At 40.2% G+C, this 13,510-nt stretch overlaps 1 protein-coding gene across 1 annotated transcript in view; it reads left to right on the top strand.

Annotated features, from left to right (window-relative positions):
* Positions 1 to 5,201, top strand: part of LOC120063505 (transducin-like enhancer protein 1) — a 45,910-nt gene extending 40,709 nt beyond the window's left edge. Inside the window, exons 19-21 of the mRNA XM_039013881.1 lie at positions 133 to 209; positions 369 to 485; positions 4,714 to 5,201. Of these exons, the coding sequence (XP_038869809.1) occupies positions 133 to 209; positions 369 to 476 (185 nt within the window). The 3' untranslated portion in view covers positions 477 to 485; positions 4,714 to 5,201. The remainder of the gene's footprint in view (positions 1 to 132; positions 210 to 368; positions 486 to 4,713) is intronic.
* Positions 5,202 to 13,510: the final 8,309 nt, after the last annotated feature.

Below are 13,510 nucleotides of genomic sequence, written 5' to 3'. Positions count from 1 at the left end.
TTTAAATTCATTTTATTTATACTCTGGGTTCTCTGGGATTTGGCCCCTGCATCCACAGTAGTATCTGTCCTAGCTCTACTGTATGTCTATGTGATTCCTAAAGCTCTGTCTCCTATTTCTCTGCCTGCCCAGGTAAATGGTTTGTGAGCACAGGGAAGGATAACCTGCTGAATGCGTGGAGGACACCGTACGGAGCCAGTATATTCCAGGTACACACACACCTGTCCACTTGGACAACCGTCTGTTCACTCCGACGGCCTACCTACCAACATGTTTTATTTATCTTGTATCAAGGCTGGGTGTTGATCTTGCACTAATCTTTCCCTCAATCTTTCTCGCTCTCTTGCTCTCTCTCTCTCTAACTCTAGTCGAAGGAGTCTTCGTCAGTGCTAAGCTGTGACATCTCAGTGGATGATAAGTACATAGTTACAGGTTCTGGAGATAAGAAGGCCACTGTCTATGAAGTCATCTACTAGACTGCACTGGTGAGCACTATGATCAGCAACTGACAACCCAAAGTAGCTTTCACTGTCCTAAAACCAACCCTGGGTCAGGGGATACTGCAGAAAATTCTACACCCTTTGACTTTTTCCACATTTTATTGTTACAGCCTGAATTTAGATTTATTTTTGGTCACTGGCCTACACAAAATACCCCATAATGTCAAATGGGTTTTGAGTCAATAAGTATTCAACCCCTTTGTTATGGCAAGCCTAAATAGGAGTAAAAATGTGCTTAACAAGTCACACAATACGTTGCATGGACTCTGTGTGCAATAATAGTGTTTAACATGATTTTTGAATGACTACCTCATCTCTGCACCCCACACAGACAGTGCAATTATCTGTAAGGTCCCTCAGTCGAGCAGTGAATTTCAAACACCGATTCAACAACAAAATACCAGGGAGGTTTTCCAATGCTTCGAAAGATGTGCACCTATTGGTAGATGGGTGAAAAAGCAGACATTGAATATCCCTTTTTAAATAAGTTATTAGTTACACTTCGGATGGTGTATCAATACACCCCGTCACTACAAAGATACAGCCATCCTTGCTAACTCAGTTGCCGGGGAGGAAGAAAACCACTCAGGCATTTCACCATGATGCCAATGGTGACTTTAAAATAGTTTAATGGCTGTGTTAGGAGAAATCTGATGATGGATAGCATTGTAGTTACTCCACAATGCTAACCCAATTGACAGCGTGAAAAGAAGAAAGCCTGTACAGAATACAAATATTCCAAAACATGCATCCTGTTTGCAACAAGGCACTAAAGTAATACTTCAGAAAATGTGGCAAAGCAATTAACATTTTGTCCTGATGTTTGGGACAAATCCAATACAACACATTACTGAGTACCACTCTCCATATGTTCAAACATAGTGATGGCTGCATCATGTTATCGGTATGCTATTAATTGTTAAGGACTGGGCATTAAATACAAATAAGGAATGGAGCTAAGCACAGGCAAAATCCTAAAGGATAACCTGATTCTTTCTGCTAGACACTGGGAGATTACTTCACCTTCAGCAGGACAATAACCTAAAACACAAGGCCACTGGAGTTGCTTACCAAGAAGACAGTGAATGTTCCTGAGTGGCCTAGTTACATTTTTCACTTAAATCTATGACGAGACCTAAAAATGGTTGTCTAGCAATGACCATAACCAATTTGACAGAGCTTGAATCATTTTGAAAAGAATAATGGGCAAATGTTGCCCAATCCAGGTGTGGAATGTTCTTAGAGATTTACCCATAAAGACTCACAGCTGTAGTCTCTGCCAAAGGTGCTTCTACAAAGTATTGACTCAGGGGTGTGAATACTTATGTAAATGAGATACCTGTATTTTATTTTCAAGAAATTAGCAAACCTTTCTAAAAACATGTTTTCACTTTGTCATTATAGGATGTTGGGTGGGGTGCCTTTAAACAGTTTGGAAAATTCCAGAAAATGTCATGGCTTTAGAAGATTCTGATAGGCTAATTGACATAATTTTAGTCAATTGGAGGTGTTCCTGTGGATGTATTTCAAGGCCTCCCTTCGAACTCAGTGCCTCTTTGCTTGATATCATGGGAAAATCAAAAGAAATCAGACAGAAAAAAAATTTGTAGACCTCCACAAGTCCAAGTTCATCCTTGGGAGTCATTTCCAAATGCCTGAAGGTACCACATTCATCTGTACAAACAATAGTAACCAAATATAAACACCATGGGACCACGCAGCCATCATACTGCTCATGAAGGAGACGCGTTCTGTCTCTTAGAGATGAACGTACTTTGGTGCGAAAAGTGCAAATCAATCCCAGAACAATAGGAAAGGACCTTGTGAAGATGCTGGAGGAAACGGGTACAAAAGTATCTATTAGAGGTCGACCGATTATGATTTTTCAATGCCGATACCGATTATTGGTGGACCAAAAAAGCTGAAACCGATTAATCTGCCTATTTTATACATATATTTGTAATAATGACAATTACAACAATACTGAATGAACAATGAACACTTATTTTAACTTAATATAATACATCAATAAAATCGATTTAGTCTTAAATAAATAACGAAACATGTTCAATTTGGTTTAAATAATGTAAAAACAAAGTGTTGGAGAAGAAAGTAAAAGTGCAATATGTGCAATGTAAGAAAGCTAACGTTTAAGTTCCTTGCTCAGAACATGAGAACATATGAAAGCTGGTGGTTCCTTTTTAACATGAGTCTTCAATATTCCCAGGTAAGAAGTTTTATGTTGTAGTTATTATAGGACTATTTCTCTCTATACCATTTGTATTACATATACCTTTGACTATTGGATGTTCTAATAGGTACTTTAATATTGCCAGCCTAATCTCGGGAGTTGATATGCTTCAAGCATTGCGAAAAGCTGCTGCCAAACGCAGGAAAGTGTGTTTGAATGAATGCTTACGAGCCTGCTGCTGCCTACCACTGCTCAGACTGCTCTATCAAATCATAGACTTAATTATAACATAATAACACACAGAAATACGAGCCTTAGGTCATTAATATGGTCAAATCCGGAAACCTATAATTTCGAAAACAAAACGTTTATTCTCTGTGAAATACGGAACCGTTACGTATTTGATCTAACGGGTGGCATCCAAACTGCTGCATATACCCTGACTCTGTTGCACAGAATGCAAGAGAAGTGAAACAATTATTTCAAATAAATTCATGTTAGCAGGCAATATTAACTAAATATGCAGGTTTAAAAATATATACTTGTGTATTGATTTTAAGAAAAGCGTTGATGTTTATGGTTAGGTACACATTGGTGCTACGACAGCGCTTTTTTTCGCGAATGTGCTTGTTAAATCACCCGGTTGGCAAAGTATGCTGTGATTCAATGATAAATTAACAGGCACCGCATCGATTATATGCAACGCAGGACAAGCTAGATAAACTAGTAATATCATCAACCATTAACTAGTGATTATGTTAAGATTGATTGTTTTTTATAAGATACGTTTAATGCTAGCTAGCTCCTTACCTTGGCTCCTTGCTGCACTCGCATAACAGGTAGTCAGCCTGCCACGCAGTCTCCTCGTGGAGTGCAATGTAATCGGCCATGATCAGTGTCCAAAAATGCCTATTACCAATTGTTATGAAAACTTGTAATCAGCCATTCTGATTAATCGGTCGACCTCTAGTATCTATATCCACAGTAAAACGAGTCCTATATCTACATAACCTGAAAGTCCGCTCAGCAAGGAAGAACGGTTTCCAACTGCACATGGGGACAAAGATCGTATTTTTTGGGAGAAATGTCCTCTGGTCTGATGAAACAAAAATAGAATTGTTTGGCAATATTGACCATCGTTATTTTTGGAGGAAAAAGGGGGAGGCTTGCAAGCCGAAGAACACCATCCCAACCATGAAGCACAGGGGTGGCAGCATCATGTTATGTGGGTGCTTTGCTGCAGGAGGGACTGGTGCTCTTCACAAAATAGATGGCATCTTGATGTAAGACAATTATGTGGATATATTGAAGAAACATCTCAAGACATCAGGAAGTTAAAGCTTGGTCGCAAATGGGTCTTCCAAATGAACAATGACCCCAAGCATACTTTTAAAGTTGTGGCAAAATGGCTTAAGGACAACGAAGTCAAGGTAATGGAGTGGCGATCACAAAGCCCTGACCTCAATCATATAGAAAGTTTGTGGGCAGAACAGAAAAAGTATGTGCTAACAAGGAGGCCTACAAACCTGACTCTGCACCATATCTGTCAGGAGGAATGGGCCAAAATTCACCCAACTTATTGTGGAAAGCTTGTGGAAGGCTACCTGAAACGTTTGACCCAAGTTAAACAATTTAAAGGCAATGCTACCCAATACTAATTGAGTGTATGTAAACTTCTGACCCACTGGGAATGTGATGAAAGAAATAAAAGCTGAAATAAATAATTCTCTCTCCTATTATTCTGACACTTCACATTCTAAAAATAACGTGGTGATCCTGACTGACCTAAAACAGGATTTTTACTAGGATTAAATGTCAGGAATTGTGAAAAACTGAGGTTAAATGTATTTGGCTAAGGTATGTAAGCTTCTGACTTCAACTTTATATTTAATCCAATTTTGAATTCAGGCTGTAATGCAACAAAATGAGAAATAAGTCAAAGGGTATGAAAACTTTCTGAAGGTACTGTATATACGTGACCTTTGAACTGTACAACTGACCCTGGGTCATGGGATCCTACAGAACATTCTCTATACATGACCATTCATGGGCAGAGCTTCCAGAACAATTGATGATGGACAGACGGGCGGATGTATGCATGGATATGGAGAGATGGACCGAAACCTCATTATAGACAGATGGACAGAAAGGCGGACCGAAACCTCAGAGGTGCCGAATTAATGGCATTGTAGTTTATTTTTACAGACAAAGAATGTGAATGGCCAGGTGACCTCCTACCATTTGTGACCTCTGACCTCAGCTTGCTCTTCTTTCAGACATGACTTTCCACTCAGACCTTTCACACCCTAGTACTGTGTCCTTTCCTACATGTCTGCTATTGCTATTGTGTAATTAGTTTTCTTTTCTTTGTATTTTATCGGTCGAGTACTTGTAAAAAGTGTATATATTTGTTTTCTTACAGTAATTGCTTTAGAAATAACAAATGTTTGGTATGTCTTTTACATGGAAAATATCTAACCAGGAAAAAACACTAAATGGTCTTAATGCTAGCTAATATAAATCAATTGAAATGTCTAGACAATAAATTTTCTTTTTGTTCTAACAAATGTCTTTTCTCTGGCATCCAAAGTGACCTGTGACATTCTTGTTCTTGGGCATGGTCTTTCATCCAACAAGGCCTATATTCAATGACTACATGGGTTAACTCGTATGTAGAGACTGATCAGATATGGGTGAGAATGTCAAATGGCACTCATTGCTATAGTCATAATCTCGATTTTCATCTTAAAGCTCAATGGCAGACGTGTTGAGGTTAACGTTGAGAACATAGACGTCTGAATGGTTCCTCTGGGAGGTTCATTAGCTGAACACAGCAGAGCACGCAGTTACAGGTGTTGAGCAGGTCCATTCACACAGTAGTGATAGCATTAACCCACCAACGCAATTATCATTGACGTGTGGTGTGGAGGTTAATTTGCAGACTAATGACCATTCGAGGAGGGCTTCCAGGGGGAAGTGGATGAGGTGCTACTGAATAATGAGCTGGTCTTCAGAGAGCAATGAAACTGGCTACATCTGCAATTGGAGACTGTGTGCAGTTGCGTCAACATTTATTTGTCATCTGCACAGGATACAGCAAAGTGTACACGGGACAATTAAATGCTTGTGTGCGTGTGCATGTTTGTGCGTGCAGGACTATGGAGCACTGCTTAGTGCTCTTGACTCTGGGCCTATGTGCTAGTGTTGCATGGTATACTGACATTTTTAGATAAAAAAAACAAAAAACACTTCGGTATAATTTTTTAAAATACGTTCTTTAGGCTACTTCTGTCAAATGTGTGTCACATGATTGAGAAGATCAACTCTATCAGTGCAGCCCCTTTTATAGTGAAGAGCAAAGTGCCAGGTCCACTAATTTTGGGGGCGGCAAGTAGCTTTGTGGTTAGAGCGTTGTGCCAGTAACCGAAAGGTTGGTGGATCGAATCCCTGAGCTGACAAGGTAAAAATGTGTCGTTCTGCCCCTGAACAAGGCACTGTTCCCCGGGTAGGCCTTTTGTAAATAATAATTTGTTCTTAACTTCTCTAGGGTAGGGGGCACTATTTTCACCTCTGGATGAAAGCGTGCCCAAAGTAAACAGCCTGCTACTCAGGCCCAGAAGCTAGGATATGCATATAATTGGTAGATTTGGATAAAAAAAACACTCTAAAGTTTCCAAAACTGTTAAAATAATGTCTGAGTATAACAGAACTGATTTGGCAGGCAAAAACCTGAGAGAAATCCATCCAGAAAGTAGGATTTTTTAAATGTTTGTAGTTTTCTATTCAATGCCATTACAGTATCCATTGACTCAAATTGCAGTTTCTATGCCTTCAACAGTCTTTAGAAATTGTTTCAGGCTTGTATCCTGACAAATGAGGAAGTAAGAGCAGTCTGAATGAGTGGACCCTAAAGTGTCACAGAGCTTTTTCATGCGTGAGACGGAGAGAGTGCGTTTTTTGTTTACCTTTTAAATTGACGACGTTATTGTCCGGTTGAAATATTATCGATTATTTAGGCTAAAAACAACCTGGGGATTGAATATAAACATCGTTTGACATGTTTCTATGAACTTTACGGATACAATTTGGATTTTTTTTTTCCTGTTTTGACTGCGTTTGAGCCTGTTTTTGGATATTAAGAGACTTTATCAAACAAAAGGAACATTTTATTGAGTAAATGACTGTCTGCTGAGTACAACTATATGAAGATCATCAAAGGTAAGGGATTCATTTTCTCTATTTCTGACTTGTGTAACTGTTCTACTTGGCTGGTTACTGTTTGTAATGATTTGTCTAGTGGGCTATGTTCTCAAATAATCGTAAGGTATACTTTCGGCGTAAAGCATTTTTTAAATCTGACACCGTGGTTGGATTCACAAGAAGTTCATCTTTAAACCTATGTAAAATATGTTTTGTTTTCTGAATTTTTATAATGAGTATTTCTGTATTTGAATTTGGCACCCAGCAGTTTCACTGGCTGTTGAAGAGGTGGGACGCTAACGTCTCACGTACCCAAGAGAGGTTAAGTCGTGTTCAAAACAACTGCGAACTCGGAAATCTCTGACTTCAGTGGATTCAAGACAACTGGGAACCCTGGGGGGAAAAAATAAGCTCCAGCTAGGAAAAATCATTTGGAATGGTCATCCAAGTCGGAATTCCAAGTCAGAAACTCAGGCATCTTTCTAGAGCTCTGACTTTCCGACCTGAAGATCACTGACGTCATGATTTGACCTTGTTTTTTTTTCCGAGTTCCCAGTTGTCTTTAAAGCACCAATTCTTTTGCAATTGAGTACAACATTATGAGTCATAATACCCATAAAACGTAGTGGTAAAACCCGGAAATGGTTCCAATCGTTTTTCCACCATTTTAAATTGTAGGTTTAGAAACTCTTTGGCCACATTCTGCCTCACCAATGACGTCATTACATTCTTAGAGACAATGCACAGTTTTATAAAAGAAGCGATTTGCTTCTTTTATGAAAATGTTGTTCAGTACTATAAAATACGCTCTCATAGCAGTTGCCAATAAAATAAGTCTGACATGGAAGGGATTGTTTGTCATCTGTAGCCCTGTGAAGTCAGCTAAAACAAGCTCAATAACTCAATGCATGCACACACTCCTATTGAATAATATGCATTCACCTGTATTGTGAGTAGACTGGCTACATCTTGATTTACCCAGTTTGTCAGTAGAGATTTACCATTTACATAAATGATTGAGTAGCAGCAGCTACACTTCCTGGGGTCCAGCAAAACTAAGGCAGTTTATACAATTGTAAAAACATTACAATACATTCACAGATTTCACAACACACTGCCTAGAGGACTATCTGCAGAACACGGTTCACTGGAATGTTTGCGTTTTGATACGGGGATCACCAAAACAGAAAGAGAAACTCAACACTGTTTTGTCAATCGCTCATCGATTATCACATTGCATGCGAGGGGGAGATGAAGTTGCACGTACTGTTAGTTTTAACACAGTTCAAAAACCACACGGAATGTGTACATCACTGGTTAGAAGACAATTTGTTAGTGCTGAGTGATTTGTGCTTTTTGAGGTCGTTTCAGTTCGATTATTAAAAAAGAATCACGGATTTTGGTTTTGATCTATGCTTCTTTTTTTTTCTTGAAATGCGTTATGAAATAATGACGACGTTACAATGATTTTAGAGCTTTGTAATTGAAATTCCAAAGCCAAAAATAGTGAACATTCAATTGCCAAAACCATTGATAATATTGTCTCTATCAGGTAGACATCAATAGGAAATGACTATGAAATATTTCAGCTGTGTATTACTTAGACAAATAAAATGTATTTTTCATTCCTTTAAGTCTCTACTCAGGAAGTAGCAGTCAGGCAGCCAGGCCATATAACATTATGTGCTCCCCATACTGTACAGTCATCATATTTAGCTAGCCTGCTGCAGAGCTGTCTGAAATCCTTTTTACTAGTTCTTCAAAGTAGATAAGTCAAATTTCACGAACTGTCTCTGTCCCTCTAGTTATTGTGCTGTGTACATTCCTCTCTCATGTAGTCTATGCAGTCTGTGTGTATTTAACCTAACATAGCATAAAAGTGTATCTGTACAGAGATCTGGGAAGGCAGGTGACAAGCTTAGGTCCCAAATAAGCCCATAGAAATGTATTGGACAGATTTTGGCAAAAGTGAAACTTCCCGCTTCGCCTCTTCCTCTCTGATCCATCGGCTGGGGGGATTTTTTTTTTTTTTGCAATGAATTACGGTCATTGTGCTTAATTATAGTGTTTCTGCTCTGAACTAGGTTGAATATTTGCTTAATGAAAACTACAACTCCCACATAGTTGTTGACTTGATTTCTCTTGTGAATGTATTTACGTCGCACTATATTGGATTATTCCAATATGGTATCCTTCCGCTCTGCAGGATACATTCCAAGTAAGAATTAGTAGTGCTGCGGCTGACCCTGTTAAATAGCTGCCGCCGCACTACTTCCACTTCTTTTTTTTTCTCGGCTCGTTCCAGAGAGGATTCGCTTGGTAAAAGCTCTATATTATAAGCACATAAGTATACCTGCATCTATTCAATAACTTGGAGCAGCTAGCTAGCTAGCTTCGCCACCTGAGTGCTCTGCTGTCCCCAACTCAGTTTGGCTTGTGCCATCTCGTTTGGTCCAGTATTGCGGCGCTGAGGGCTTGTCCCAGTTGTCTTGTCTGTCCCCCGGAACCCTCCCGGTTAGCCTTCGGGCTCGGGGATGGTTGAAAAACATCCCCGTATATTGTTTTTGATAAAGTCAAGGGGTCTGAATACTTCCCGAATGCACTGTATTTCTCACTAGTTTAATCATTTAGAGATAAAAATGCTCCTAAGCACAATTTAACCGGGTGCTCTAGAAAGAGCTCCCCGTAGTGACTGCAGAAGCCCACTAAATTGACTTTGCTAGATGGAGTACCACAGAATTCTATGGCACGTTATTTAAGTGTCAGCCGTTGTTGCCATTAATGCTAGTTTGACCACGAGGGCATCTTTGAGAAGCATTTTACTTTTTTTTTTTATATTGGCTGTACTAGAGCATTTAAGTAAGAACATAGTATATGGGATTGATTTTAAGAAATTTAGCTTAATTTGATTAAAATTATTAAAATTTTATTTTACCTTTTATTTAACTAGGCAAGTCAGTTAAGAACAAATTATTATTTTCAATGACGGCCTAGGAACAGTGGGTTAACTGCCTTGTTCGGGGGCAGAACGACAGATTTTTACCTTGTCAGCTCGGGGATTTGATCTTGCAACCTTTCGGTTACTAGTCCAACGCTCTAACCACTAGGCTACATGCCGCCCCTATTATGGTGTTTCTATTCCAAGAAAAATGAAACACGAAACCCTCAGGGTTTCCGTTAGGAAAATATGGTGCTGTACGACGTGACCGGTCGGGAGTAGGCTAAGAGCAGTCCACATGCTTGTCTCAGAGCAGCGCGAAACCGTGCTGAAATAGTTGACCACACACAGGTAGGCTATCGCTTCAACTCCTACTGCTTCTATCTTTAAATGCCACAATGTCACAAATAATTGAGCACACACAATTCTTAAAACTCTGAGAAGGGTAATATGAGCTGATCTGCACTGCATATTAAACTGACTTTCTTATTGCTATATCCCACACGTTACTGTGTCTTTCGGTCCTCTCTCTCTCACCCTCACACTCTCACACATGCTGTCTTGACCTCTGAATGCTCAGCTATGACAAGCCAACTGGCATTTACTCTTAAGGTGCTGACCAGTTGCACCCTCTATAACCACTGTTTATATTATTTGACCCTGCTGGGTTTGAACAGCTTAAAGGATCTAGCCTTTATCGCCATGTACTCTTAAATCCGAACAGGTTGGAGATTATAAGATTAACTTTAGTATGACTGACACCTTTAGAGAGAGGTCTAATACTTTAATAATTTCTGCCCTCCGAAATAGGCCGAACCGCAACATTGTCGGCTAAAACTATTTAATTCATGAATGCATTTGAAAGTTTTTAATATTATGATAGTGATCTGTTATCCAAAGATTATTATTATTATTATTATTAACCCTGCATTTTAATTATATAAAAGCCCTTTAGATATTCTGCTGGAGGCATTTTGTTTTTCCTCAAGCGTAGCAGGCTGTGAATTCTGCAAACAAGCCAACCTAACTAAGAAATACATTTTGTTGGTTGCCATGGTGAATAATCCATTCTTACTCATTTGCTAGAGAACCAGTTAGGATTTAAGTATAACTATTGTATGACTGATGCCTTTAGTGAGAGGTCTAATACTTTAATATTTAATCATTTCTGCCCTCCGAATTCATATTCATTATAGAAATAGGCCCATGTGCACCTTGATATTGGAGACGGAGGCGGGAAGACCTGGTTCACCAGCAACCCAAATCCCCTTCGGAAAGGGGGGATGGAGCCGGTCGGGCGCAACCCAGGCGACATGTAGATGCAAGGAACCGAGCTTGGGCGAGAGACGAATTCCGCACCGAGGGAAGGGAGAAGCGGAGAGCGTGGGCCCCCGTCCCAGTCCTCAGTCATAGATACTCCCGCCGTTTACCCGTGCTTCATTGGTCTGTTTCACTTGATGGCCCTCCGATCTGCACTCGTTAGATGGCCCTCCGACCTGCAACTGTTTTCTACGGTTATATAAACTCAGCAAAAAAAGAAACGTTCCTTTTTCAGGACCCTGTCTTTCAAAGATAATTCGTAAAAATCCAAATAACTTCACAGATCTTCATTGTAAAGGGTTTAAACACTGTTTCCCAAGCTTGTTCAATGAACCATAAGCAATTAATGAACATGCACCTGTTGTAGAACGGTTAAGACACTAACAGTTTGCAGACGATAGGCAATGAAGGTCACAGTTATGAAAACTTAGGACACTAAAGAGGTCTTTCTACTGCGTGAATGTGCCTTAGGCATGCTGCAAGGAGGTATGAGGACTGCAGATGTGGCCAGGGCAATAAATTGCAATGTCCGTACTGTGAGACGCCTAAGACAGCGCTAAAGGGAGACAAGATGGACAGCTGATTGTCCTCGCAGTGGTGACCACGTGTAGCAACACCTGCACAGGATCGGTACATCCGAACATCACACCTGCGGGACAGGTACAGGAAGGCGGCAACAACTGCCCGAGTTACACCAGGAACGCACAATCCCTCCATCAGTGCTCAGACTGTCCACAATAGTCTGAGAGAGGCTGGACTGAGGGCTAGTAGGCCTGTTGTAAGGCAGGTCCTCACCAGACATCACTGGCAACAACGTCGCCTATGGGCCACAAACCCACTGTCGCTTGACCAGACAAGACTGGCAAAAATGCTCTTCACCATCGAGTCTCAGTTTTGTCTCACCAGTGGTGATGGTCGGATTCGCGTTTATCGTCGAATTAATGAGCGTGACACCGAGGCCTGTACTCTGGAGCGGGATCGAGGTGGAGGGTCCGTCATGGTCTGGGCGGTGTGTCACAGCATCATCGGACTGAGCTTGTCATTGCAGGCAATCTCAAGGCTGTGCGTTAGTGAAGACATCCTCCTCCCTCATGTGGTACCCTTCCTGCAGGCTCATCCTGACATGACCCTCCAGCATGACAATGCCACCAGCCATACTGCTCGTTCTGTGCGTGATTTCCTGCACGACACGAATGTCAGTGTTCTGTATGGCCAGCAAAGAGCCTGGATCTCAATCCCATTAACCATGTCTGGGACCTGTTGGATCGGAGGGTGAGGGCTAGGGCCATTCCTCCCAGAAATGTTTGGGATCGTGCAGGTGCCTTGGTGGAAGAGTGGGGTAACATCTCACAGCAAGAACTGGAAAATCTGATGCAGTCCATGAGGAGGAGATGCACTGCAGTACTTAATGCAGCTGGTGGCCACACCAGATAATGTTACTTTTGATTTTGACCCCCCCCCCCCCTTTGTTCAAGGACACATTATTCAATTTCTGTTAGTCACATGTCTGTGGAACTTGTTCAGTTTGTCTGTTGTTGAATCTTAGGTTCATACAAATATTTACACATGTTAAGTTTGCTGAAAATAAACGCAGTTGTCTCCAATGTATCGTCCATGTAAAAAGCCTGTCTGATCAGGATGAACAATACCTGGTAAAACCCTTTTTTTAATTCTGAGTGCTATGCATTTTGCTAGTATTTTTCATCACAACATTGAAGTGTAAGGGGCCTCCAGGTTTTTGATAGACTGGCTCTTTATATTTGCCATCTGGGTATTGTTTTAATAATAGAGAAATCAGACCTTCCTGCTGAGTACCTGACAGACTACCATTTCTATAGGAGTAGTTAAAACAATCTAACAATGGAGCTTTTAGTATATCAAAAAATACTTGATATACCTCTACCGGTATGCCATCAAGCCCTGGGGTTTTTCCAGACTGAAAGGATTTAATAGCCTCAAAGTTCTTCCTCTGTAATTGGGCCTTCGCACTGATCTTTCTGTACATTTGTTAATTTTCAATTTTTTATATTTGGAAAGAATTCCTTACCATAATCTTCATTCAGTGGGAAAGGATGAGACGGAAAAGAGAACATCTGCCTAAAATAATTGGCTTCCTCTTTTAAAATATCATTCGGAGAATCGAAGAAGACTCCGTCTTCAGTAACGAGTTTCTGCAAATTCTTTTTGTTAGCGTTCCTGTATTGGAGATTCAGGAAGAATTTTGTGAATTTTTCTCTCTTCCATTCAGTTTGCTTTATTTTTGTAATAGATTACATTAAATCGTTCTTGAATAAGTTCAATTATTTTTGTTTTTCCTCTAACTTATTTTGTATCTCTGTAGTATTGTTTTTATTGCTATCT

The sequence above is a fragment of the Salvelinus namaycush genome, chromosome 18 (assembly GCF_016432855.1).
Source record: "Salvelinus namaycush isolate Seneca chromosome 18, SaNama_1.0, whole genome shotgun sequence".
Classification (NCBI taxonomy): Eukaryota; Metazoa; Chordata; class Actinopteri; order Salmoniformes; family Salmonidae; genus Salvelinus; species Salvelinus namaycush.
Note: the sequence above shows the minus strand (reverse complement) of the source record. Positions and strands in the feature narration are given on the sequence as shown.